At 35.0% G+C, this 25,247-nt stretch overlaps 1 protein-coding gene across 6 annotated transcripts in view; it reads left to right on the forward strand.

Moving 5' to 3' along the window:
* CACNA2D1 (calcium voltage-gated channel auxiliary subunit alpha2delta 1) overlaps positions 1 to 25,247 on the forward strand; it is a gene marked incomplete at both ends in the record, with an annotated part of 496,553 nt that overhangs the window by 243,194 nt on the left and 228,112 nt on the right. For all 6 annotated transcript variants that reach the window (XM_079711931.1, XM_079711932.1, XM_079711933.1 and 3 more), the window contains one exon: positions 24,651 to 24,710. In XM_079711931.1, the coding sequence (XP_079568057.1) occupies positions 24,651 to 24,710 (60 nt within the window). The remainder of the gene's footprint in view (positions 1 to 24,650; positions 24,711 to 25,247) is intronic.

Here is a 25,247-nt window from a genome sequence, read left to right on the forward strand (position 1 = left end):
AAGCTAAATACGTTTCTTCAGTTTCCCAAAGTGATTGTGTGTGTCGTACTGCAGATTTCAGGGGAAAGTTAGAATAGGGGATTAACTCTGTGACAAAAGTCAGGCTAAATTGAAAATTAAGCTTCCCGATTATTTAAAAGTTTTTTGACTATCCAAAAATGAGAAATTGTTCCTAGTCTCTCATTCTGTCTGTTCTACGTATACGTACGACCTTGAAGTGTCTTCTTTTCTTCCCTTCCTCATACCCTCCAGAATTGCCTCAGAATTGTAATTTCATTTTACCTTGTGCAGAGTAATTCTGCTTTTCTTAGCTTGATTCCCAAACTTGTATATGTAAACCCAGTTAGATGCACAGCAGAACAAAATGCACTTCTATTTCATAGGATTTAGTGTCCTTAGGAAAAATTCATTGTTTCTAGGAATAATTTTCCATGGTGCCAGCTACCCTTACTCTGCTTCTTCTCTATGCAGTCCCCATATTCCATTTTGATTCAGAAATTGAAATCAACTCTTTGTCAGTCTCCCTTTTCTGTGAGGCACACACCACCTGGAACTTCATTTTTTAATTTTTTCTCCAAATTTAGAGATTGATTTCATTTGCTATCAAGCAAAATAATATACATTTTCTGTTTTAATTAGCTAGGTGACCTTGGACCTGTTTCTACACTATGAATACAGTGATGATAATACCTTTTGATAGGGTTATTGTGCAGTTACCTAACACCATGCTTGTCCCTTAGCACTGAGTGATTAAATGTCATGTTCCGCTTATTTCTTCTTTGGAATTCCATATTTTATTAAGTGACTTTAGGATACTCCATTAGTCATCCTATTTAATTTTCTTTTTTTCCTTTTCTGTTTCTCTGCATTAAACTGTAAAAATCTTGAGTGCAAGAACTGTATCTTGGTGCTCATGTATATATATCTCACAGAGCAAAATGGAGCTGGGTAGAGAAGAATCAAACACTTTTTTACCTGCGTGGATTTCTGAAAATATGACTTTAAGAAGTTCCCTGGGGCTTCCCTGGTGGCGCAGTGGTTGAGAGTCCGCCTGCCGATGCAGGGGATGCGGGTTCGTGCCCCGGTCTGGGAAGATCCCACATGCCGCGGAGCGGCTGGGTCCGTGCGCCATGGCCGCTGAGCCTGCGCATCCAGGAGCCTGTGCTCCGCAATGGGAGAGGCCACAGCAGTGAGAAGCCCGCGTAACGCAAAAAAAAAAAAAAAAAAAGAAGTTCCCTGTAGTATGTGGTGAGATTTTTTTGGAGGGGTGTGGGGCTTAAACTTTCAGTAAGTAGTGATAATTTTTCTTTGAGTTTTTAAGATGATTGTGAGTCTTAATTGAGAGAAAATTGTATCTGACCAAGCCTGCTTATTGCAGCCTGTTCCTTTGAAATATATCCATTAACACTATGATTCAGCTTTTTCATTTTCTTTACTCCTCTTTGTTCCTGTCTTTTGATTAGTTTCTTTCAAATGCCAATTTATTCTTGAAGATTATTACACAGGCACACACAAATACACACTCTCACACATGGATGCTCTCTTAACAAGAGAAGAAAGAAATTAGTTGGGTTTATTCATGCTTTGATTTTTTTTAAATTTTCTTTGATTTTAAAAAATACAGAAAACTTTAAAAACCAAAGTTTTCCTGGATAGAAGGTGGAAATGAGTGGAAGGAAAAACCAAGAGTTTTGTACAGGATAATATTCAAAGCAACTTGTATGCGTACTTTGAGTTTGAAGGTGGTGATTAGGTTTTCAGATTTAGAGAAGTGTGAGACAACCTAATTAAACACCTTTTTGCTGAAAAGCAGCTCAGTACATTCAGATTGCTTTGGGAAGCTCTCAAAGCTTTTATCAGTAAGCTAATATTGCAAAAGTCCTTTAAACTAATAGCTTTTGAAAAATTATTCCCCAGACTGGAAATACATTATAAAGATATTTAAATAAATACACTTGCTAGAATCCTTACATTGAATAGGTGCAAAAATATATCTTAAAAAGTATGAAATATACAGTCAGTAAATGTGTAAGTACATATTTTCTAGTAATAATTAAGGCAAATTAATTTAATAACTTTTTGACCCCTTGCCTCTTAGATTTCTCTTTACAAATCCTTAGTAATTGTTTACGAAGGGGATTGTAGGAGATCAAGATGAAGAAAAAAAAGCAAATCTCTATAGATAATAGGTTTATTCAAGTTGTACATAAAACCTTTATCTTCTTTAGGAGCATATTGTTTATTATTGCCCTCATTAGCAGTATTCTTATTAAATGTGAATTGTTTACCTGTAAATACAATGGATCAGATTTTGTAATTTTGTGGTTTCATTCAATAGCACACCTTTCTTTCTAACAAAAATACTTTTGGGTTGCCTTGTTCAATGCCCAAACTGACAGGTCTTTATTTCATCTGTTTTGTCATCCCTCTGTGAGAGGCATGGACCCAATGGCTTCTGAGATCCCTTCCAATCTTTCACAGCTTAAGATTTTTTTTCTTTTACTTTTTTTTTTTTTTTTTTTTTTGCGGTACGCGGGCTTCTCACTGTCGTGGCCTCTCCCGCCGCAGAGCACAGGCTCCGGACGCGCAGGCTCAGCGGCCATGGCTCACGGGCCTAGCCGCTCTGCGGCATGTGGGATCTTCCAGGACCAGGGCACGAACCTGTGTCCCCTGCATCGGCAGGCGGACTCTCAACCACTGTGCCACCAGGGAAGCCCCTCTTTTAATTTAATTTAATTTTTTTATATACAGAAGGTTCTTATTAGTCATGCTTTTTATACACATTAGTGTATACATGTCAATCCCAATCTCCCAATTCATCACACCACGCACCCCCCTCACCCTTGGTGTCCATACGTTTTTTCTCTACTTATGTGTCTCAATTTCTGCTCTGCAAACCGGTTCATCTGTACCATTTTCTAGGTTCCACATATATGCGTTAACATACGATATTTGTTTTTCTCTTTCTGACTTACTTCACTCCGTATGACTGTCTCTAGATCCATCCACGTCTCTACAAATGACCCAATTTCGTTCCTTTTTATGGCGGAGTAATATTCCATTGTATATATGTACCACATCTTCTTTATTCATTCATCTGTCGATGGGCATTTAGGTTGCTTCCATGACCTGGCTATTGTAAATAGAGCTGCAATGAACATTGTCATAAATGACTCTTCTTGAATTATGGTTTTCTCAGGGTATATGCCCAGTAGTGGGATTGCTGGGTCATAAGGTAGTTCTATTTTTAGTTTTTTAAGGAACCTCCATACTCTTCTCCATAGTGCCTGTATCAACTTACATTCACACCAACAGTGCAAGAGGGTTCCCTTTTCTCCACACCCTCTCCAGCATTTGTTGTTTGTAGATTTTCTGATGATGCCCATTCTAACTGGTGTGAGGTGATACCTCATTGTACTTTTGATTTGCATTTCTCTAACAATTAGTGATGTTGAGCAGCGTTTCATGTGCCTCTTGGCCATCTGTATGTCTTCTTTGGAGAAATGTCTATTTAGGTCTTCTGCCCATTTTTGGATTGGGTTGTTTATTTTATTAATATTGAGCTGCATGAGCTGTTTATATATTTTGGAGATTAATCGTTTGTCCATTGATTTGTTTGCAAATATTTTCTCCCATTGTGAGGGTTGTCTTTTCATCTTGTTTATGTTTTCCTTTGCCATGCAAAAGCTTTTAAGTTTCATTAGGTCCCATTTGTTTATTTTTGTTTTTATTTCCATTACTCTAGGAGATGGATCAAAAAATATCTTGCTGTGATTTATGTCAAAGAGTGTTCTTCCTATGTTTTCCTCTGAGAGATTTATAGTGCCCGGTCGTACATTTAGGTCTCTAATCCATTTTGAGTTTATTTTTGTGTATGGTGTTAGGGAGTGTTCTAATTTCATTCTTTTACATGTAGCTGTCCAGTTTTCCCAGCACCACTTATTGAAGAGACTGTCTTTTCTCCGTTGCATATCCTTGCCTCCTTTGTCATAGGTTAGTTTACCATAGGTGCTTCGGTTTATTTCTGGGCTTTCTATCCTGTTCCATTGATCTATATATCTGTTTTTGTGCCACTACCATATTGTCTGGATTACTGTAGCTTTGTAGTATAGTCTGAAGTCAGGGAGTCTGATTCCTCCAGCTCCTTTTTTTTCCCTCAAGACTGCTTTGGCTATTTGGGGACTTTTGTGTCTACATACAAATTTTAAGATTTTTTTGTTCTAGTTCCGTAAAAAATGCCATTGGTAATTTGATAGGGATTGCATTGAATCTGTAGATTGCTTTGTGTAGTATAGTCATATTCACAATATTGATTCTTCAAATCCAAGAACATGGTATATCTCTCCATCTCTTGGTATCATCTTTAATTTCTTTCATCAGTGTCTTATAGTTTTCTGCATGCAGGTCTTTTGTCTCCCTAGGTAGGTTTATTCCTAGGTATTTTATTCTTTTTGTTGCAGTGGTAAATGGGAGTGTTTCCTTAATTTCTCTTTCAGATTGTTCATCATTAGTGTGTAGGAATGCAACAGATTTCTGTGGATTAATTTTGTATCCTGCAACTTTACCAAAATCATTGATTAGCTCTAGTAGTTTTCTGGTGACATCTTTAGGATTCTCTATGTATAGTATCATGTCATCTGCAAACAGTGACACTTTTACATCTTCTTTTCAATTTGTTTTCCTTTTATTTCTTTTTCTTCTCTGATTGCCATGGCTAGGACTTCCAAAGCTATGTTGAATAATAGTGGTGAGAGTGGACATCCTTGTCTCGTTCCTGATCTTAGAGGTAATGCTTTCAATTTTTCACCATTGAGAATGATGTTTGCTGTGGGTTTGTCATATATGGCCTTTATTATGTTGAGGTAGGTTCCCTCTATGCCCACTTTCTAGAGAGTTTTTGTTATAAATGGGTGTTGAATTTTGTCAGAAGCTTTTTCTGCATCTATTGAGATGATCATATGGTTTTTCTTCTTCAATTTGTTAATATGGTGGATCACATTGATTGACTTGTGTATATTGAAGAATCCTTGCATCTCTGGGATAAATCCCACTTGATCATGGTGTATGATCCTTTTAATGTGTTGCTGGATTCTGTTTGCTAGTATTTTGTTGAGGATTTTTGCATCTATATTCATCAGTGATATTGGTCTGTAATTTTCTTTTTTTTTGTAGTATCTTTGTCTGGTTTTGGTAGCAGTGTGATGGTGGCCTCGTAGAATGAGTTTGTGAGTGTTCCTTCCTCTGCAGTTTTTTGGAAGAGTTTGAGAAGGATAGGTGTTAGCTCTTCTCTAAATGTTTGATAGAATTCACCTGTGAAGCTGCCTGGTCCTGGACTTTTGTTTGTTGGAAGATTTTAAATCACAGTTTCAATTTCATTACTTGTGATTAGTCTGTTCATATTATCTATTTCTTCCTGGTTCAGTCTTGGAAGGTTAAACCTTTCTAAGAATTTGTCCATTTCTTCCAGGTTGTCCATTTTATTGGCATAGAGTTGCTTGTAGTAGTCTCGTAGGATGCTTTGTATTTCTGCGGTGTCTGTTGTAACTTCTCCTTTTTCATTTCTAATTTTATGGATTTGAGTCCTCTCCCACTTTTTCTTGATGAGTCTGGCTAATGGTTTATCAATTTTATTTATCTTCTCAAAGAACCAGCTTTTAGTTGCATTGATCTTTGCTGTTGTTTTCTATTTTTCTATTTCATTTATCTCTGCTCTCCTCTTGATGATTTCTTTCCTTTTGCTAACTTTGGGTTTTGTTTGTTCTTCTTTCTCTAGTTCCTTTAGGTGTAAGGTTAGATTGTTTATTTGAGATTTTTCTTGTTTCTTGAGGTAGGCTTGTATAGGTATAAACTTCCCTCTTAGAACTGATTTTGCTGCACCCCATAGGTTTTGGATCATCGTGTTTTCATTGTCATTTGCTCTAGCTATTTTTTGATTTCCTCTTTGATTTCTTCAGTGATCTCTTGGTTATTTAGTAATGTATTGTTTAGCCTCCATGTGTTTGTGTTTTTTACGTTTTTTTTCCCTGTAATTGATTTCTAATCTCATAGCGTTGTGGTCAGAAAAGATGCTTGATATGATTTCAATTTTCTTAAATTTACTGAGGCTTGATTTGTGACCCAAGATATGATCTCTCATATCTGGAAAATGTTCCGTGCGCGCTTGAGAAGAAATTATAATCTGCTGTTTTGGGATGGAATGTCCTATAAATGTCAATTAAATCTATCTGGTCTATTGTGTCATTTAACGCTTGTGTTTCCTTATTAATTTTCTGTTTGGATGATCTGTCCATTGGTGTAAGTGAAGTGTTAAAGTCCCCCACTATTATTGTGTTACTGTTGATTTCCTCTTTTAGAGCTGTTTAGCAGTTGCCTTATGTATTGAGGTGCTCTTATGTTGGGTGCGTATATATTTATAATTGTTATATCTTCTTCTTGGATTGATCCGTTGATCATTATGTAGTGTCCTTGCTTGTCTCTTGTAACAGTCTTTATTTTAAAGTCTATTTTATCTGACATGAGTACTGCTACTCCAGCTTTCTTTTGATTTTCATTTGCATGGAATATCTTTGTCCATCCCCTCACTTTCAGTCTGTATGTGTCCTTAAGTCTGAAGTGGGTCTCTTGTAGACAGCATATATATGGGTGTTGTTTTTGTATCCATTCAGCAAGCCTGTGTCTTTTGTTTGGAGCATTTAATCCATTCACGTTTAAGGTAATTATGGATTTGTATGTTCCTATGACCATTTTCTTAATTGTTTTGGGTTTATTTTTGTAGGTCCTTTTCTTCTCTTGTGTTTCCCACTTAGAGAAGTTCCTTTAGCATTTGTTGTAGAGCTGGTTTTGTGGTGCTGAATTCTTTTATCTTTTGCTTGTCTGTAAAGCTTTTGATTTCTCCTTTGAATCTGAATGAGATGCTTGCTTGGTAGAGTAGTCTTGGCTGTAGGTTCTTCCCTTTCATCCCTTTAAGTATATCATGCCACTCTCTTCTGGCCTGTAGAGTTTCTGCTGAGAAATAAGATGTTAACCTTTTGGGTGTTCCCTTGTATTTTATTTGTTGTTTTTCCCTTGCTGATTTCAATAATTTTTCTTTGTCTTTAATTTTTGCCAATTTGATTACTGTGTGTCTTATCATGTTTCTCCTTGGGTTTATCCTGTATGCGACTCTCTGTGCTTCCTGGACTTGGGTGGCTATTTCCTTTCCCATGTTAGGGAAATTTTCGACTCTAATCTCTTAAAATATTTTCTCGGGTCCTTTCTCTCTCTCTTCTCCTTCTGGGACCCCTATAATCCAAATGTTTTTGTGTTTAATGTTGTCCCAGAGGTCTCTTAGGCTGTCTTCATTTCTTTTCATTCTTTTTTCTTTATTCTGTGCTGCAGAAGTGAATTCCACCTTTCTGTCTTCCAGGTCACGTATCCGTTTTTCTGCCACAGTTATTCTGCTATTGATTCCTTCTAGTCCATTTTTCATTTCATTTATTGTACTGTTCATCTCTGTTTGTTTGTTCTTTATTTCTTCTAGATCTTTGTTAAACATTTCTTGCATCTTCTCAATCTTTGCCTCCATTCTTTTTCCTAGGTCCTGGATCATCTTCATTATCATTGTTCTGAATTCTCTTTCTGGAAGATTGCCTATCTCCATTTCAGTTAGATGTTTTTCTGGGGTTTTATCTTGTTCCTTTATCTGGTACAAAGCCCTCTGCCTTTTCATCTTGTCTATCTTTCTGTGAATGTAGTTTGTTCCATAGGCTGCAGGATTGTAATTCTTCTTGCTTCTGCTGTTTGCCCTCTGGTGGAGGAGGCTATCTAATAGGCTTTTGGAAGTTTCCTGATGGGAGGGACTCACAACATAAGATTTTATGACTTGATTCTTTATCATAATGCCAAGAGGACTCGGTGATGCATTTAAGGATATTGGAGGAACCCTTTATTCAATTGAAAATGGTCCAAAGTACTATCAGAGAATATTTAATAAGATGATATTACAATTTGAAGAGGGCATGAGACTGCAGTTAGATAATGAGTAATGGTGGTATAAACAAATCCACACACTATTGGGTTGATTAAATTTATGTTTCTTGGAATTGAATATATGGTGGTCTTTTATATTACAAATGAGATTTGAGGAAAGTTAATGAAGCTGAACCCTCACTAGGTGGCCATGCTTTTCTGCCTGTTTGATTGATAGGAAAGGATTGCTATTGTCTTTTAGTAATTAATCTCCTTTGTGTCATAGAACAAGTTTTTTTATTTGAAACAATTTATTCAAGGTTAATACAGTTATGGATATGAAGTGATTAAACATTGGCTTACATTCAGGGTAAAGAAAAACTAATTGATAAACTGAATTCTTCATGCATAGAATAAGAGCAATACAGTCTTACTGTGGAGATAATTCTTTCTGTGGATGTGAATAGCAATATTATTTTTGCTTCTAGGATTGTTAATTTTAGTTATAAAATTTTGCTTCTATGACTTAAAAATCATTCAGTCAGGAGTTCAAAAATGTCAGTTTCCCATAATTGGACACTCCACTGTTTGATTACAAATTCTATAACAGGGAATTTTTTTTAAGGCAAGGCAGGTTTAGCTAATAATTTCAAACAATAAACTCATTTCAAATTGCTTATCTTTGAAATGTATATGAAATAAAGTTTGTGGCTCCCATCATTCCATTTATTTACTGTAAACTTTTAATTCATTCATGATTTAAAAAAAAATAATTTAAATTCTTTCTAAAGCAAAATCACATCTATCCCTTTGAGTAGCCCTAATGCAGCTATAACTCTTTTCTCATGTATGTATTTCCAGCAACTCACTCAATAACAACTCTGTGAATGAACCTTTCCTGTGTGTGTTCTTGTCCCTCCTGTATCCCATTTTATAAAAATCAAGTTCTGCTCTGCTCTTTCATTTCTCTCCAGGATCTACTGCTCTGAACCTTTCCCCAGACATGCCATAATCAGGTGGTACCTCTTAGTCTAAAGTAATGTTTTTATTCATCTTTGCTTGTAAATCCTTGCGAAATTTCACATTTTCTGGTATCCTGTTTGTCTCCCATCTCTAAAAACAATATAATAAATGAAGTCACAGTAATTCCATGCTAAGAAAACTCATGATGACTATTCCTATGGATATTTCAGTTTAGGAGCACTTTTGGAATAAGTAATACAGGTTTAGGCCAAATGAGTAAATCTTGGATGGAGAAACTTTAGAGCACTATTGGCCAATCAGGGAAAAATTCAGGGACACTTGCAGCCTGCTACATCTTTCTGGATTCCCAGTCACTAGTCTGTATTACTGTGCTTACCCATTAAACAATCCCGTTAATACTGTTCTTATGCATTAAATAAGAGCAGAACACTGCAGCCCAAATACTCCTTTCATAGTGTTGAAGTTGGTGGATTCTTAAAAACCTAATTTTCTTTACTGGTTATTTAGAAGGTAGACATCGTACCAATTTCCTACAGTGATGCTTTTCAACAACATATTACCTTATTTTCCTAGACACATTTATGCCACATTACTTTATTTGACATACAACAAGCCAAACAAGTAAACTATTCCTTAAATATGAGCACTGTATTGTTTTGTTTTTCACTGTCTTACCCACCAGACATCATTTTCTCCCCGTCTGCTAAATTCTTGTTCTGCTTCCTACCTTTTCCACAAATCAGTCTAATCGAAACTAATATTTTCTTAGTATACTTTTGGTCTATTTTATGTTTCTTTCTCTTTGTGATCTTTTCCCCAAGTAGATTATGATGTGCTCTGATCTGAGCATGAAGTTTAGCTCTCAGCTTATCACAGCATTCTTCTTAGCTCCTAAAATCAAGTTCTTCAGATAGAAAGGAGGTGATTACAGATACACATTGATTGATTTGATTAATTAAATCATTTTTAATAGGTTGATGGCTATTAGCAATTTCCTCAGAAATCTTGACTATTACTCTCTTTTTTTCTTGTTATGTTTACCTATTAATGTGTAGATGATCTTTTGACCTTTTCTGATGTTGTAATTGAAATGATTCTCATCTACAGATATTGCATAATACTATTGTACATTGACCTTATTCCCATTGTTAATATTCTGTAGGCTAGGGCATTTCAAGATTCTGTGATACTTGAAAGGCTTCCAATTTAATAATTTTCTATGCAGTTTTTACTTTCAGATGACTAATCCTTTTAGAATGTACTCGTTTTATGGATTATTATGGTACTTACCTTCAACCTGTGAGATTGATTGAAAGTAGAAATGTAGATTTCATGTGCATTCAGTTGAAAATAGGCTCATTTTTTCAGTAGTCACCAAATCATTTTTTCACTATGCCAGATTTTATATTACTGGTATTTATTTAAAACTAGATATGTGTGAAGTATAGATTCATGGATTTTATAAAATCATTTATTATCATTTGTGATCTTAAAAGTGGATCAAGGGTTATGGAAGGAAAAGACAACTTTAGAGATATGATTAAGTCTTAGATGGTTTATGTGTATTGTGACATTAAATTTTCACCAAAAACTTGTGAGGATACTTGAGATCATCATCTTCTTTTTATATGAGAAGAAACTGGGGTTTAAAGATTATACATAATAAGTGGGAGAGCCACAGTTAGAATTCAGATCTGTGTCTAAATCCATCATACATCTTTCTTGGATGCATCATATTATCGTATATGGATATATACTCTTTAGCTATTATGATCGCTATTAGATCACTTTTCAAGGAGTCTTCCATTCTATTCCCTTTGCTTTAACATGTTCCCCAACATGTTACTCAACCTGGAGATAAAAAAGGAGTGTGATAAGCTTTTAAAAGCATAGTTGCCCAAACATATTTCTTTGAGACTGTCTCTGCATATGGCAGTAACCCTCCATCTCTGTAAGGCTGAGGCATTTTGGAGCCTGCTGGCTTGGTCACACCACAGTAACACAAATGACAGTAACACCCTGTACCCTTCACTTCACTTCGCTCTGTAGCACACATCAAAGTTGCACTTTGGGCCATTAATCCCTTACAGAGATTTTGGTAAAATAATTTTTAGCATGTTTTTCACGAGTCCTTGGGGACTGGGATAAGGACAGCTAGAGGTATATTGAAAGCTCCTAGATACCTTGGGTAAATAAATCTCTGCAGGAACATTTCATCTGCTGTTTCAAACTTGGACAGAGTAGATACAGTCTGTGTGCCCAAACTAGGCACCATTCTTCGCCTTCACTTGCCTTTTTAATCATTAGGTATCATAGATCTCTCTTGAAGGATTGAGTTAATGGAGTTTGTGAGGAGGGAAACTTACCTCCACAATGCATTTTTTGTTCGTTTGGTTTGAACGGATCATTTCTTCCATTCTTGATATTCATTCTTATTGATAGTAACATTGCCACTTTTGAGTTATCAGGGTGGATAACGCTTATCTAATTTTTAGCTCTGAAACTTTATCTCATTTCACCTATTTTGTTAGCCTAGAAATGCTATGGCAAAGCAGTGGAGTGCAGTGGGGTGGGGACAGAAAAATAATCAGATGTGAAAGAATTCTACTGATTAGAAAATGAGCAAGACGTTAAATGCTGAGGGCGACTTTTTTAAAGTGCTTCATTGTTTGCTTGATACATACATACCTGAGCTCCTCTCTACTGAATATAGAATGAGAAGAAATTACTTCTTGTTCATAGTTTGTCTTCTACTTATGTGATATTGAGGGCAAGTTGTATAACTTCTTTTAAAAGGTAGGCTAGGGGCAGGGCTCTGGAATAGGTAGCCTTATTCAAATTCCAGCTCCTCCACCATTGTCTGTTTGCTAAGCACTTTATAGGAATTATCCCATCCTAGAAGCATAGTAGATGCTGTCACTAATTCCATGTGTTTCCAGATGAGCAAACAGACCTCAGAACTGTTTAAGTTACCCTCCATTACTGGCTCTCCGAATTGTGTCTACTCCTGTATAAAAGGTGTCTCTACAAAGTTTCTAAGAAAGACAGATGGCATAATTCCTGTAAGGTGCTTGGCAAAGAATAAATACCTAAATGATGTCAGCCCTTCTTATTTTTTATCTCATTATGATGGTCAACAGAGGTGCCATCTGGAAAAGAAATTCCATAAATTGTGAAGAGCTACACACATTTTAACCATCATTATTCTTAATAACATCATGTGCCTTGTATAATGAATATACAATTTTAATCTTCTTAAAAAGGAAAAAAAAGGCCTTTTTGAACTTTCCACCTGAGAGCCAAGGGTTTAAAATTTTATCACTTCTTAGAAGTTTATATCTAAGAAATATAAGCAGAAAGTTATAGGATAATAGTGTGAGCATTATTAAGAGAAATTTGATATTATCATTTACTGGAAGCTTTTTACTCAAGTTGTTAAAACTTACTTGAGGGTAAAGAGAAATAATAATATTACTCAAGTTAAAAGTAAAAACCAAAAAATACTGAATATCAGTGCTTTCACTGTCGTGGCCTGGGTTCAATCCCTGATCGGGGAACTGAGATCCCACAAGCTGTGTGGCACAGCCAAAAAGTAAAAGATAAAATAAAGAAAATGAATAAAAAAATAAAAACCACCTTCTCTGTCGAAGGGAGGAACAGGAATGGCATGTCTTCTGCAGATTAGTAGTGGATGATGTTTCTGATATTTGAAAAAACCTAGTAAATTGCATATTTTGCCAATTAGACTGATTTACACATCATAGTGATTTTCCAAATCCTTGGAGGAGAAATTATACAAGCGGAGGAGGAGCACACAGTACACACTTTTATCTACCACAGAATGTGATACATTCACCCCCAATGTATTAGCAAAAACAGAAAATAAAAGGAGTATTTCCATAGCAACATTAGCAAAATAGAAAATTTGCCTACCGTGTAAGATTAGATTTTTTTTTTTTTTCTGAGCCAACAACCCACTCACCAGATTGGCAGCCTGTGAAGAGTTAATGAAACTCAAAGGTAAATTATTTGAAACTAAAGAAATGAAGATAACATGGCAGGAATAATAAATAGTTTACAGCCAGTCAGAGGGTAGCCTGAGGTAAAGGAAACAAATCTCCTTTGATAGAATAAGAATCAAAGAGAGGGTGGTTGGAGGGGAGCTGGAGATGCAAAATGGTTTTTGTAAAATTAAAAGGATGGAGGGTGGCTAAAGCAGCTGTAATCTGACAGGACCTTGGACACACTGCAATTTACTTAGACCATAGTGACATATATTGATAACTGTTTGATTATACCTTCAATAAAGTGAAAGAACTCCTTTTTCCCCTTCTTAATTCCTAAAAGCTAATGTTGACGAAGATGTCACTGCTGTGTTTATTTAGCAAAAATCTCATTTAATCCCTAAACAATTCTGTGAAAAGGTATTATTATCTCTGTTTTACAGATGAAGAAACAGAAGCGTAGAGAAATTAAATAAATTCTCCCCTATTTTCAAAGTCAGTACATCTTTTATGGTTTCCAGAATTGTTGAACAAGCCCTGCACAAAATTTTAACTAAAAATAAGAGCTAACTTCAAAATTAAATTCAGAATAGCTGAATACTTTATGTAATAACTTTAGTTACTATGTAATACTAGGAAGTTAATGCATTTACCAGTACTTTAAATTTATGTGTTGTAACTACCCTCTTAAATTACCTGCTCAAAGAGTATTTAGGGCAGTGGAAGGTAATGGATGTCTGTCTGTCTGTGAGTTAATTTGCAGGGTTAATAATTCAGGCTGTTTTAAAACTCTTGAATTATGACAAGGGAAATATGGTGATAAACACTTTAGTGATTATTATGTGCTGAAGGATAAGTTATATATGAAAAAAATGATCCTTTACTGACAGGATAAACCTTTTAAGTTAGTTTTCACTTTAGGATATCAAAATAAATTTGATAGATTTTTTTAATCTGCCCTTCCTGATAATCTTTTTTTTCACTTGTTCTCAGTTTATTACTACATATGTAAAATCATAGGTATGCATATATGAAACTAAAGATAAATTACAAATATACGTTCTATGACCAGATGTATTTATTTCTATTCCTGTGTCTAATTATGGTCTTTTAAGAGAGTTGAAGCTTTTGGACTCACCTTCTGTTTTTTCTTAAAAACAAAAGATTAGCAAAAAAATAATTTCAAAGTACTTCTCATCTATTATACTACATCTTTTTTATTAATTATGTCAATTTGCATCATGTTCAATTAAATAGTATTTTTACTCTTTTCATAGACTAGTAAAACTCATGTGAACTTTGCTGCATTCCTAGATTTTCAGGAAGGCAGAGCCTCACTCAAAGCATCTGACAGTGAAAAATGGTGTTAACACATCTTTTTCCTTCTTTTTAAAAGTGGTTGCATACTTCACCAGTTTTTTTTATATTACCTGCTTCCTACAAAATTTGATCACTTTCTTATAAGTAAAGCAATTTCTCCCTTTCTAACGTGCATAAACTTTTGTGCTTTATGCTGTATTTGCCAACCAACATATGAAAAACAAAATGAAGCCTGAAGCCTGTAAAGGTGCCTGCAAATTGTAAGTAGCGGGCTTATAAGAACTAAGCAAGTTTAACCCACTTAGTATTCTGTATACAAGAAAGAAGGGAAGGAAGAAGGGGAGCAAGGAGAGAGAGAACCGTAAAGACCAAAAATTAAGGTAGATTCAGGCAGTGTGTTTCAATAATATATTTCAAAGAAAAAAATTGTAAGAGAAGGTAATTTTAGACCGTGGCTAAAGATACAGATATATTGTGCATAAAGAAGATGTGGCACATATATACAAGGGAATATTTAGACTTCTGAATCGTCTCCAGTATGTCTGATTTACAAGGTTTGTTTTTTCAAAAAGAGGGCTTTAGGACAAATAGTTTGTTCTCATTTTATTTCCCACAGCTTCAAGAGCTTGCTGTTAAGGTAATAGCATTGTTCTGCTTGAAAAATGTTATGCATTTGTATTTTAGAACAGTGCTTCTCAAACTTTAGTTCATATTAGAGTCACAGGAAAGTCTTGTTAAAACGTAGATTGGGGCTTCCCTGGTGGCACAGTGGTTGAGAGTCCGCCTGCTGATTCAGGGTACACGGGTTCGTGCCCCAGTCCAGGAAGATCCCACATGCCATGGAGCTGCTGGGCCCGTGAGCCATGGCTGCTGAGCCTGTGCTCCACAACGGGAGAGGCCACAACAGTGAGAGGCCCGTGTACCGCAAAAAAGAAAAAAAAAAACCATAGATTCATAGGACCCACCCCCAAAGCTTCTATTCGGTAGGTCTGGGATGGGATCTAAGAATATGGGTGTCTAAAGTTTTCCCAGGTGATGCTGCCCCTGCTGGTCTAGACACACTTTGAGAAGGGTGCAAAATTCACGCTCAGGAAATAACTGAAGACAAAATCAAGATTATATCAGTTATTTGATGGTGAAAGTTTGAAGATATGAAGATGGACTAGTGAATATTTTTATGGAAGCAGCCTCAACCAGATATGGTATATCAAGTAGTGGGAAGGATCTGAGATATTACCCTTCGTGCAAGCTAACAAGCTAGCCAACCACCATTTCACTGGTTCAGGATCCTCCTTGAGTTGGACACAATGGATTTATATGTCCCCACACAGGAGGCAGCATGGGCTTTGTGTTCCCATGGGTAACTCCTGACCATCAAGTCTAGGGGGCCATACTGAGTAGCCCAGGTGGACAGTGCCTATGTCATGAGCTTGTGTCACAGCTGAGGAACACTGAACCCTGAACTTGGGAAACCCCACTCTTTTAAAGGGTGCCTACCAGCAAGCCTGCCTAAATTTACCCCACAGGATTATTTTTATTTTCCTAAGCAACAAATAAATCTGTCCTCTGCCCTTCAGGGAGACGCTCTCTGTCTTCCAAGGGTGCTTGTAACACAAACATTCTTGAGAAAATAATCCAGAGCAGAGGCTGTCCCTGCCTCTGTTCACATGCAGTGCAGAAACATGAGAGACCCATGGAGAACTGTCTCCCAAATGGTGATTGGTTGTAGGATTAATTCAGAGGGAAGAGTGATGACATAATTAAAATCATTGAAGAATCAGAATGGAGGAACTATTGTTCAGGCAGCCAGCATGGACCCGGGTGGCCATTGTGGATGTGGTTTCTTGGATTTCTGAACCTGCATTGGTATTCAACATTTAAGGAATAAGGCAACTGATTATATTGATAGATTAGTTCTAGAATCCCAGAGTGAAATTACATGGATTAGTCTGGATCCCTGTCACATTCATAGCCAAATTCTACTAAGTTTTAAGGATCAGGTGGTGATGAATTAATCCAGCAATTTTTAAGAATTAGGTAGTGATCTATTGATTCAGGAATATGCTTGTCATGTGGGAACAAGTTTTGTGGCCTCTCAAAGTATCACGATAATGAATGGTGATAATGCAAGTGAACCTAGTTATAAATCTTGATACAACTGAGATAAAACCTTGACAGGGTTTGGAAATGTTTACTTATATACATTTCTACACACAGCAATTGAGCGTCAGCTCTCTGCCACACATTGTGCAAAATACTGGATGTGTACAGACATGAAAGAACTGTGTCCTGTGCCTAATGAACCCGCATTTAGTAGTTTATTGAAAATGTGTGTGAGAGAGAGAAAGGAGAGGGAAAAGGAAATGAGGGAGAAGGAAGGAAGAGAAAAAAACAGAAAAGATGGAGAGAGATAAATTACATGATGGGAGTCAAGATAGTGTAAGGATAGGGCACTACTGGGTTATTTTTGTTTCCATCTATCAAATTGTGCTTCTATTTTGAACGGTGTTTTTCAAAGAGTAATTAAATCCATATGTCTAATATAGCTAAAAATGTTACCCTCTAGAGGAGTGTTTTCAAAGTTTAGTCCATGGAAAATGTGTATTATATTAATCATGTAGATTTCTGGGAATGATACCAAGTATAGAATCAGAATCTTTGGATGGTTGTGGGGTTGAGTGGGTTTGTATGTGGTCCAGGTGATTTGAACAGGCTTATCTGGTGATTCTTCTCAGGTGTCCAACTGTAGAGCTGATGTAGAAATTATATTCAGTTCAACAGTCTTTTATTTTGTTGGTGCTGTAGAGCAAAGAAAAAGGTAGTGATAATTGTGAGTTGTGTATTAATTTACTTTCACTACTGACAAGAGGAGTTTTGCTGTTCTTACCAGATGACATCTCCTTTACCTGGCTTATGTATTCCAAGAGTCTGCCAATTTATTTGGAGCTAATTTCATCTCTGAATATTAGACTTGAAGCTTTGTGGTTAATTTCAAAAGCATTTCCTGAATATGGCAGATCCAGGCTGAAATCTGTACAACAAGATCCAGACGCCATGTTCCAAAAGATTTAATTTTTACTGGGCCACAAATAGGAGAATAAATGATGACTGGCTTGATTTCAGCAACTTTTATTTATATGTTTTGCATATATTATATGCCCTTAAATCTTACACTAGAAAGAAAAATAGTATTCGTATTATAAAATTTTTATTTCATATAACCTGGAATGAAATCAATTGTAGGAAAATGATAGGCCATCTAAAAGAAATAATCTGTAACCTTACATTGTACCTTATGAGTACAGTATAAGATTTGTATATGATTTACATAATATAGTCAAAAATTGATGTTTTGTTATTAATCTTGATAATCCTCTACTTATGTCACGGTTCCAGTATGTACAGAAATGTTAAAATATTTGAGTAGACATAAATAGCAAGATTACATACTTTATTTCTACTTGGTCAGTCTACAAATAATTTTAACCAAAATATGTATTAAATGTTATATGTTATGTGGTCTTTTCTGTTTCACTTGAGAAGCAATGCTCAAAAAGACAAACTCCTTTTTTTTAACCCCTCCATAAACTCAAGTAGATGAACTGATGCTAAGTTATTTTACCGGGTTTGGTAGAATTCCTCAAGTCATTGGAATATATTTTTCTAAATTAAAATTGGATTTTATTTTTTTTAAAAAACACATTTTCTTTGTCTTGGAATCAATTTGGGACTACCCTGCTAGAAAAATGAAAATGATTTAAAAAAAAGAAAGATAATAATTATAATTATGTGCTCATGTTTCATGTCATTAAAAGCAGAAAGTCTGCAAAAGTATGCTTTAGGCAAGCATAAGTAAAACATAAAAACAGAATTTAGTCATCTGTGTAAGAGTGGGCTTGCTAAGCCATAGAACCATATTGAAAGGGGATTGTCATGTCTTTGGATAAGTTGCCTTGCTTAAGTGTTGATTTAGCATCTTTCAAATTGCATGAGTAGCGCCTATGAGAACAGAATGATGGTCTCTTGATGGAGAGATGGAATAGGTAGGACTATGTTTATAAACAAGGCCTGTTCTGTGTTCTGACGATAAGGATGCAGTAAATGCATAGGCTTTTGGTGCTGAAAAGGGGGCTTAGACATGGTTCCAGCTTTGTTTCCCTGAGGGTTCCTCCCTCCTCCATGCATTATCTTTACTTTCCAAAACCACCAGCAAACCATTTCTCAAAACTCATTGACATTAACCAAAGCTCTTGTCCAATCTAAACCATCACTTGCAAGGGTGATAGGCTTCACTTTAGACAAATCATTCCCCCCATGAAGCTGGTGGAGTTTCTCTTCAGTATTCAACCTGCATGCAGCCTATTAGAAAGAAGAATCAACAACATCAGTACCAGAAAACGTTCACATAATGAAAAAAAACACATGCCACACAATGCCAGAGGTTACAGACAAATTCATTTATAGTGATTGCTGTGGGTAGGGAAATTGGTCAAGGGATGAATAAGGTGAACTTCAAGGTTATTTGTAACATTTTATTTTTCACAATAAATGTTATAAAGCCAATTTTAATTAAGGATAAAAATGAATTCTGTGTGATGAATTCCAGATTGTTTGTTTCTATACTTTTCAGAGCTTTTAATCTCCTCCCAAACCAAACAAATAAAAAGACCTAAGGCTAAAACTTGTCATTGGCTAGCAGTACTCATTCTTTTTAGAATCCTTCCTGTTCTTTATTTTTGAGAAATTGCCATTCTTGATAAAAGCAATATTTTAAAAAAATTATTCACCCTGTCACTGATTCCACTGTAACTAAACTAAAACTAACAAATGTATATTGTAACCATTAAGAAAGCATCTGTCATGGGGCTTCCCTGGTGGCGCAGTGGTTGAGAGTCCGCCTGCCGATGCAGGGGACATGGGTTCGTGCCCCAGTCTGGGAAGATCCCACATGCCACGGAGAGGCTGGGCCTGTGACCCATGGCCGCTGGGCCTGTGCGTCCAGAGCCTGTGCTCCGCAACGGGAGAGGCCACAGCAGTGAGAGGCCCGCGTACCGCAAAAAAAAAAAAAAAAGAAAGAAAGAAAGAAAGAAAGGAGTATTTTTACCTTTTAGATGGAACATTATACTAAATATTCATGGGGTTATGATGTTATCTTTTCTATTGAGGTCTTCAAACTTTCTATCACCTTAAGAAATGCAAAAGAAATGTCACGCCTCAATCTTTTTTTTTTTTTTAGTATTTCAGGAAATAAGGTGAGAAAGCAGAAATAATGATCACCTCTCCTTTCTCATTTTATTTGTAGTAAAAATAAAATGAAATAAACTGAAGAACTTATTTTATTGACTACTGTATTAAACTGTTATATTCCCTAAATTGCATTTGCTTTTGGCCCACCCTATAGTTCCATAGATAAGAGCTTTCTTGCAGAGCAAAATACAGTGAAAACTTAAGGGTCATTATGATGTTTTCATTAATTTCACTCACTTATGTACATATTGAAGTGTCATCAGTGATTACAGTTCTAAAATTCTGTTCTAGGTATTTGTAAGATTCAAATGGAAGTAAAACTTTGAGTTTGTAATATGCTAGATATTGAGCATACCAATAGAAAATAGATCAAGTAAATATTATTGTTAAATGCTGAAAAATGTTAAGTCCATAGTAGCACCAAAATTGTAAACCAGATCTGTCCGATTCAAAAGGGCATGGTTATTTTAACTATAGCTCCAAAGTTATTAATGGCACCTGTACACTTTTCTTCAGAACACAGAAGTCTGTTCTTTCACATAAGTTTGCTATTTTCAGTAGATACTGTTAGACCATTCAAATGATTATCCTGATTCTTTGGATATGTTAAGAACATTTGATGAGGAAAGGGAAAACCTGTCAACAGAGGCATAACACAATAATTTGTTCATCTTTATTGGGTGTTAACTATTTGAACATTAATCATATAACACACGCATATTTTACTGGTAAGTCTGTTGTGGATAATTATTACCTGCTTATTAGAACGAAAAATCTTGACATACACTAGCCAAAGAAATCGTTTTGAATTAGAGATGTTTCTTTGAATGATATTTCAATTCTTGATATTATTAATATAAATACCAACATTGTTGGAGTCCAACGGAACTGTCATATGATCCCTGCAGGTTTACTTTCAAAACTATCAAAAGAAAGTTCTTTGTAATTAAATGTTTCAGAGAACTTTATCTTTCATCTGCAATAAACATACAGTCTAGGAAGCAAGTTATTTACAGGTTTGGAAAATACTCTTATTTCCAAGAAAAAATAGATTTAAGTATTGTTAAGGAGAATGATAGAATTATTTCTTTTTATACTGTACAGTTATACTGCTTTTATTAAACTTTCATATCACTTGCCAGATGCAATGCTAGTGGAAGAGATAAAGATACGACAAAAAGGTGAAGTTTGAGAATGAATAGGCCTTCAAGGGAGCTGATCTTTCTCTGATCTGATAAAACCTCTCCCATTATCTATTTCTTTCTTTTTTCCTTTTCTTTTTTTCCTTTCAGATCACTGCATATCAAGAGCTTTTTCTCTGATTAGCAGCATTCTCTCAGGATCTGAGGGCAAGACTTAAGTAAAGATAGTTTCCAAATTGACAAGGACATGTTGTGCTGTTTTTAGAATTTGCCTTGAGAAAATTCTAAAAATTACCGGGAAATTTTCCATTAATCTGAAATAGTGTTCTACCAGTGTTTTTTTATTTTGATACTACTATGTCTTCATGTATTCTATGAATGCCAAGTGATGTTAACACTTTGATGGGTTTAGTGGGAACTAAAGATTGGTCTTGTGGAATAAGAATAAGCTTTGGAGTCAGAAGGCTTATGTTCAAGTCCATTTTGTTAAACTTGTGAGTCCTTAAAAGTCTTTAAAATGATTTTTTATTTTAAATACTCAAACCAGTAGGTAGGTAGGGATGTACATATTATTATTACCTTTATGACATTGTATATATATTTATCATTCCATACCCAAAGGATTTGCATATATACAAGTGCTGTTTCATTTACAATAAAGCCGTTTAATGAAACTTTCTCACTAACCTTAATATGAGCAGAATTTTCAATTTTCTCTTGTAGGTATTTATGCTGAGCTGGGTTTTTTGTTTCTCTCTGGTTCTCCGTCTGGTTTTAATGTTTGATACTATATTAAACTGTACTATGAATTAAATGAGAAAAGATACATTTTCTTTTTCTGAAGTAGGTTATTGCTATGGGTCTATATATATATATATATATATATAAAAACTATATATATATATATATAAACTATATATATATATATATAAACTATATATATATATATTAACTATATATATATATAGTTAACTGTGGAAACAGGGATGTCCTACTGAGCAAATATTCACATTTGATTAGGTAGGAATTTTATCAGTCTTATCACAATTTGCCTGTGGCATTTAACGGTAGGTCATTGGCTTTAAAAATCAAATGTCACTTGACTAGAATAGAAGTTAATTAGGGACTTGCAGTGTCCAGAAGACATGTCAGTTTTCTGTGAGTCATGACTAGCTGGTCTTTTGCCACAAGAAAAAGCACCATCAGCAACTATTTGTATCACTCCCCAAGGTAGGCTAAGTCTCTAAAGTTCTGTATTTTGCTTTGTCGTGAAATCTGCTAGGTAAAAAAAGAAAAGAAAAAAATTAATTTCTTCACGAAAAAAGAAGATAATAGTAGTGCATTTTCATGATTATGTATCCCTAGATTTCCAAGCTTGGGATATAATATTTAGCAACTTTCCAGCTCTAAACTAACCTTTTAAAATATTTTTTTTTCTTATACATAACTACAGGTCTTTAGGTTTCTAAAACTATCTCAGAATCTTGCAATAAATATCATTTACTTGATAAAATTAGTGTTTATATATATATATATATATATATATATACATATATATATTAGAAATAAAGATGATTTGGACTCTCCTCCCCCTGGGAGAATTATCTGATAGTTTGTGACCATTGTTCATCCCTCTTTAACTTTTTTTTTCTAGAAATAATTAACTGTGATGCTTACTGTCACTCTGGCTTATTAAACCTGGATTAAGTTCGTATTATAAGCCATGTGATTCTGGGTCAGATCATTAAGTTATAACTTCTCCTGCTCTCCAGAGAAGAGAACAGCATGGTTGAGTTAGGGCTGGTGTCTTGCAACCACGTATGGCCTTGTGGGTGAATGCCCCCCAATGTGTTTTGTTTGTTGGGGTGGCAGCCTCCTTCTGTGTGTCTCGTGAGGAAAACATGTTAATATCCCTCTTCAAGACCTTTTAGAGTTCTAATATTTCTTAATCTAAAAAATTATTTAACTTATTTATATTTTACCCAGCATTTTGTTTAAATTCACAAAGTGCTTACTTTTATTATTGGCCCCCATACATATGAACAATTTAGTTGTTCTTATGTTGCCTGTTAAAAATGAGGGAAGACTTATATTCTGAATTTTGTCAAGAATATGCCTTTGTGTTTATTCTCTCATTCTGTCTTTTCTTTTTCTATCTTCCCTACTAAAGTTTTCCTATAAAGAAATGGCTTCCATTTCCATTTATTTTGCCATTTTATTCACTTTCTTGCAACATTTTTCACATGGAATTTGAGTTTCCAAAAATATTGTGATAAATATTACTGAGATGTATACATGTTTCCCTTGGTTTTTCTCTGTTTAGGTTTTTGACCTTGTAGGGATAGAGAACCTTTTCTGGGTTACTCTCCCTGGTACAGTATCTTACATTTACTAGCTTCTTTTATGTTCCCTTGCTGTCTAGTAGTTGATAAACTGAAACCATTGTCATTTAAGCACACTGGAGAATTTTTCCTTTAAATTAATTTAGTTTAGGGATTCTTAACTTGAGATTTCCCACTAGGCAGTATTTTTTTAGTCATTGGTAATACCTATGTAAGAGTTTAGAAAAATGATTATAATATTAAATAAGAGGGAATAAAAGCCAATACACTATTATAAAACTAGTTGAAAGGGATGTTTCCATTCCCCAGTGTGGGCTAGACTTCCACATCAAGAGCACACACTGAAGTATAGTTCATAGTGAAAGATCAAAAACGTGAATCAACAAACCACTATGAGATTATACTTTTCTAAACCCTAACCTGATCATTTCTATCTCCTAATAAATGAGTTTAAAACATTTATTATATTTACTGATATACTTGTCCCATTTTGCCTGTCTCCTAGCTGTGTGGGGGGCAGGCTACAGGTGAACTCAGTACTCAAAGGGACACAATTTACAAATGGAATCTTAATTGTCCTTCATAGTTAGATAGCTGACATGTATATTTGCTTACCGTCTGCCAGGCACTGTTCTAAGCACTTTATATATAGTATCTCATTTAATCCTTTCAACAACCCATGAGGCAGATCTTGACATTATTCTTATTAGAAATGGGGAGGAGAGACTTAACTTTTCCGAAGTTTGCACAGCTAGTATGCAGCAGGGTTTATATTTAAACCCAGGCAGTCAGGTTTCAAATCTGTTCTTAATCACTAAATGTTACTGTGTCTTGTGAAAGTTTAGCACACGGAGAACATGATAATAACACTGGAAAGTACAAAGAGAAAACTCTAAAAACTATTAGACGAGGGGGAAAAAAAAGAATTTATCCACAGAAAGTCATTAGCAGGCTGACAATAGGCATTTCATCTCCAGCTGAACCGAACGAAATAATATTTTAAAAGTGCTAAAGGAAAATAGGTCAGGCTAGAATTCTCTAACGGCTTTGGCATATAAGAGTGAAGGGGAAATAAAGCCTTTTCAGATGTGTGGATTATGATTGTTTGTTACTCATAGGTATTTGAATAAACTCTTAAGAATGTACTTTAGCAAGGAGAAAATTATTACATTTTTGTGGCTTTTGGTAAAAAACTAAAAATGCTATTAGGAAGGTGTCTATACAGCACTTAGCACATATTTATTGATTCTCATTGTTATTTCCTTTCCAGTTATATAGAAATATATGCTGTAAAGGTATTTATGAAAAGCAAGATTCTACTAAGACTAATATGGTGATCAAAGCTTTTTTTTTAAAAAAAAAAAAAATGAAATGTTAGTCATTGATAGAAAGCACTCGAAGTGAACACTACTGCCAGTGATGGCAGAGGTAGTAAACTTAACGGTATTCAAGAATACTATGCTATTTATATTACTGAACAGTAAATACGTATGTATCAACTTTAGTAAATTAAAGTATTAAATGATTTAGAATTTATGAATCACGAATAAGGAATCTTTTCTTTTTTATGGGTCTTAATAATTGATTTGAAAACCCAAGCACTGTGTAACAATTATGTATTCATATGGTCATTTGAGTTCTAAGATTTCTTGTTTTCTTTCCAGCGCCTGGCTTTGGAAGCCGAGAAAGTTCAAGCAGCCCACCAGTGGAGGGAGGATTTTGCAGTAAGGACCCTTTTTAACCACTTGATTTAATAAGTACATCGATGTTTTGTGTTTGGATAATTATGATTGCATTTAATTTTTTTTTTTTAGTGATGGACTCTTAAGGTATTATGGGACCAAAAACAGCTAGCTATACTTTGTTGCTTTAAAAAGTACCTTGAAATATTCTCATACTCAAAGGTATTTATAAAATTAATAACAGAAAAATAACATTAAATTAGAGTATTTGAATAATCTTTGTAGGTATTATGAATATACTAGTTGAAAAACAAGTGACATTTTTTAAGAAGTGACATGCATATTATAGTCACTTTGACGGTGGGCAATGCAATTAAAGTTAGAACAGATGCATTAAAGCCTCTTAAAATTTAATTTGCTCCACATTAATTAGAAGTTATCCTTCGTCTGCTCTGGCCTGCTTTTAGAAACGTCAGCTGATATTAACTTCTGCACGTATTTTTTTGATAAACTGCTTTTGTGCTCCAAGAGTCACTGGGCTAATTATACAAATCACAGAAATTCTTCTTGTGATGAGTT

This window comes from Hyperoodon ampullatus, assembly GCF_949752795.1.
Source record: "Hyperoodon ampullatus genome assembly, chromosome: 9".
Classification (NCBI taxonomy): domain Eukaryota; kingdom Metazoa; phylum Chordata; class Mammalia; order Artiodactyla; family Ziphiidae; genus Hyperoodon; species Hyperoodon ampullatus.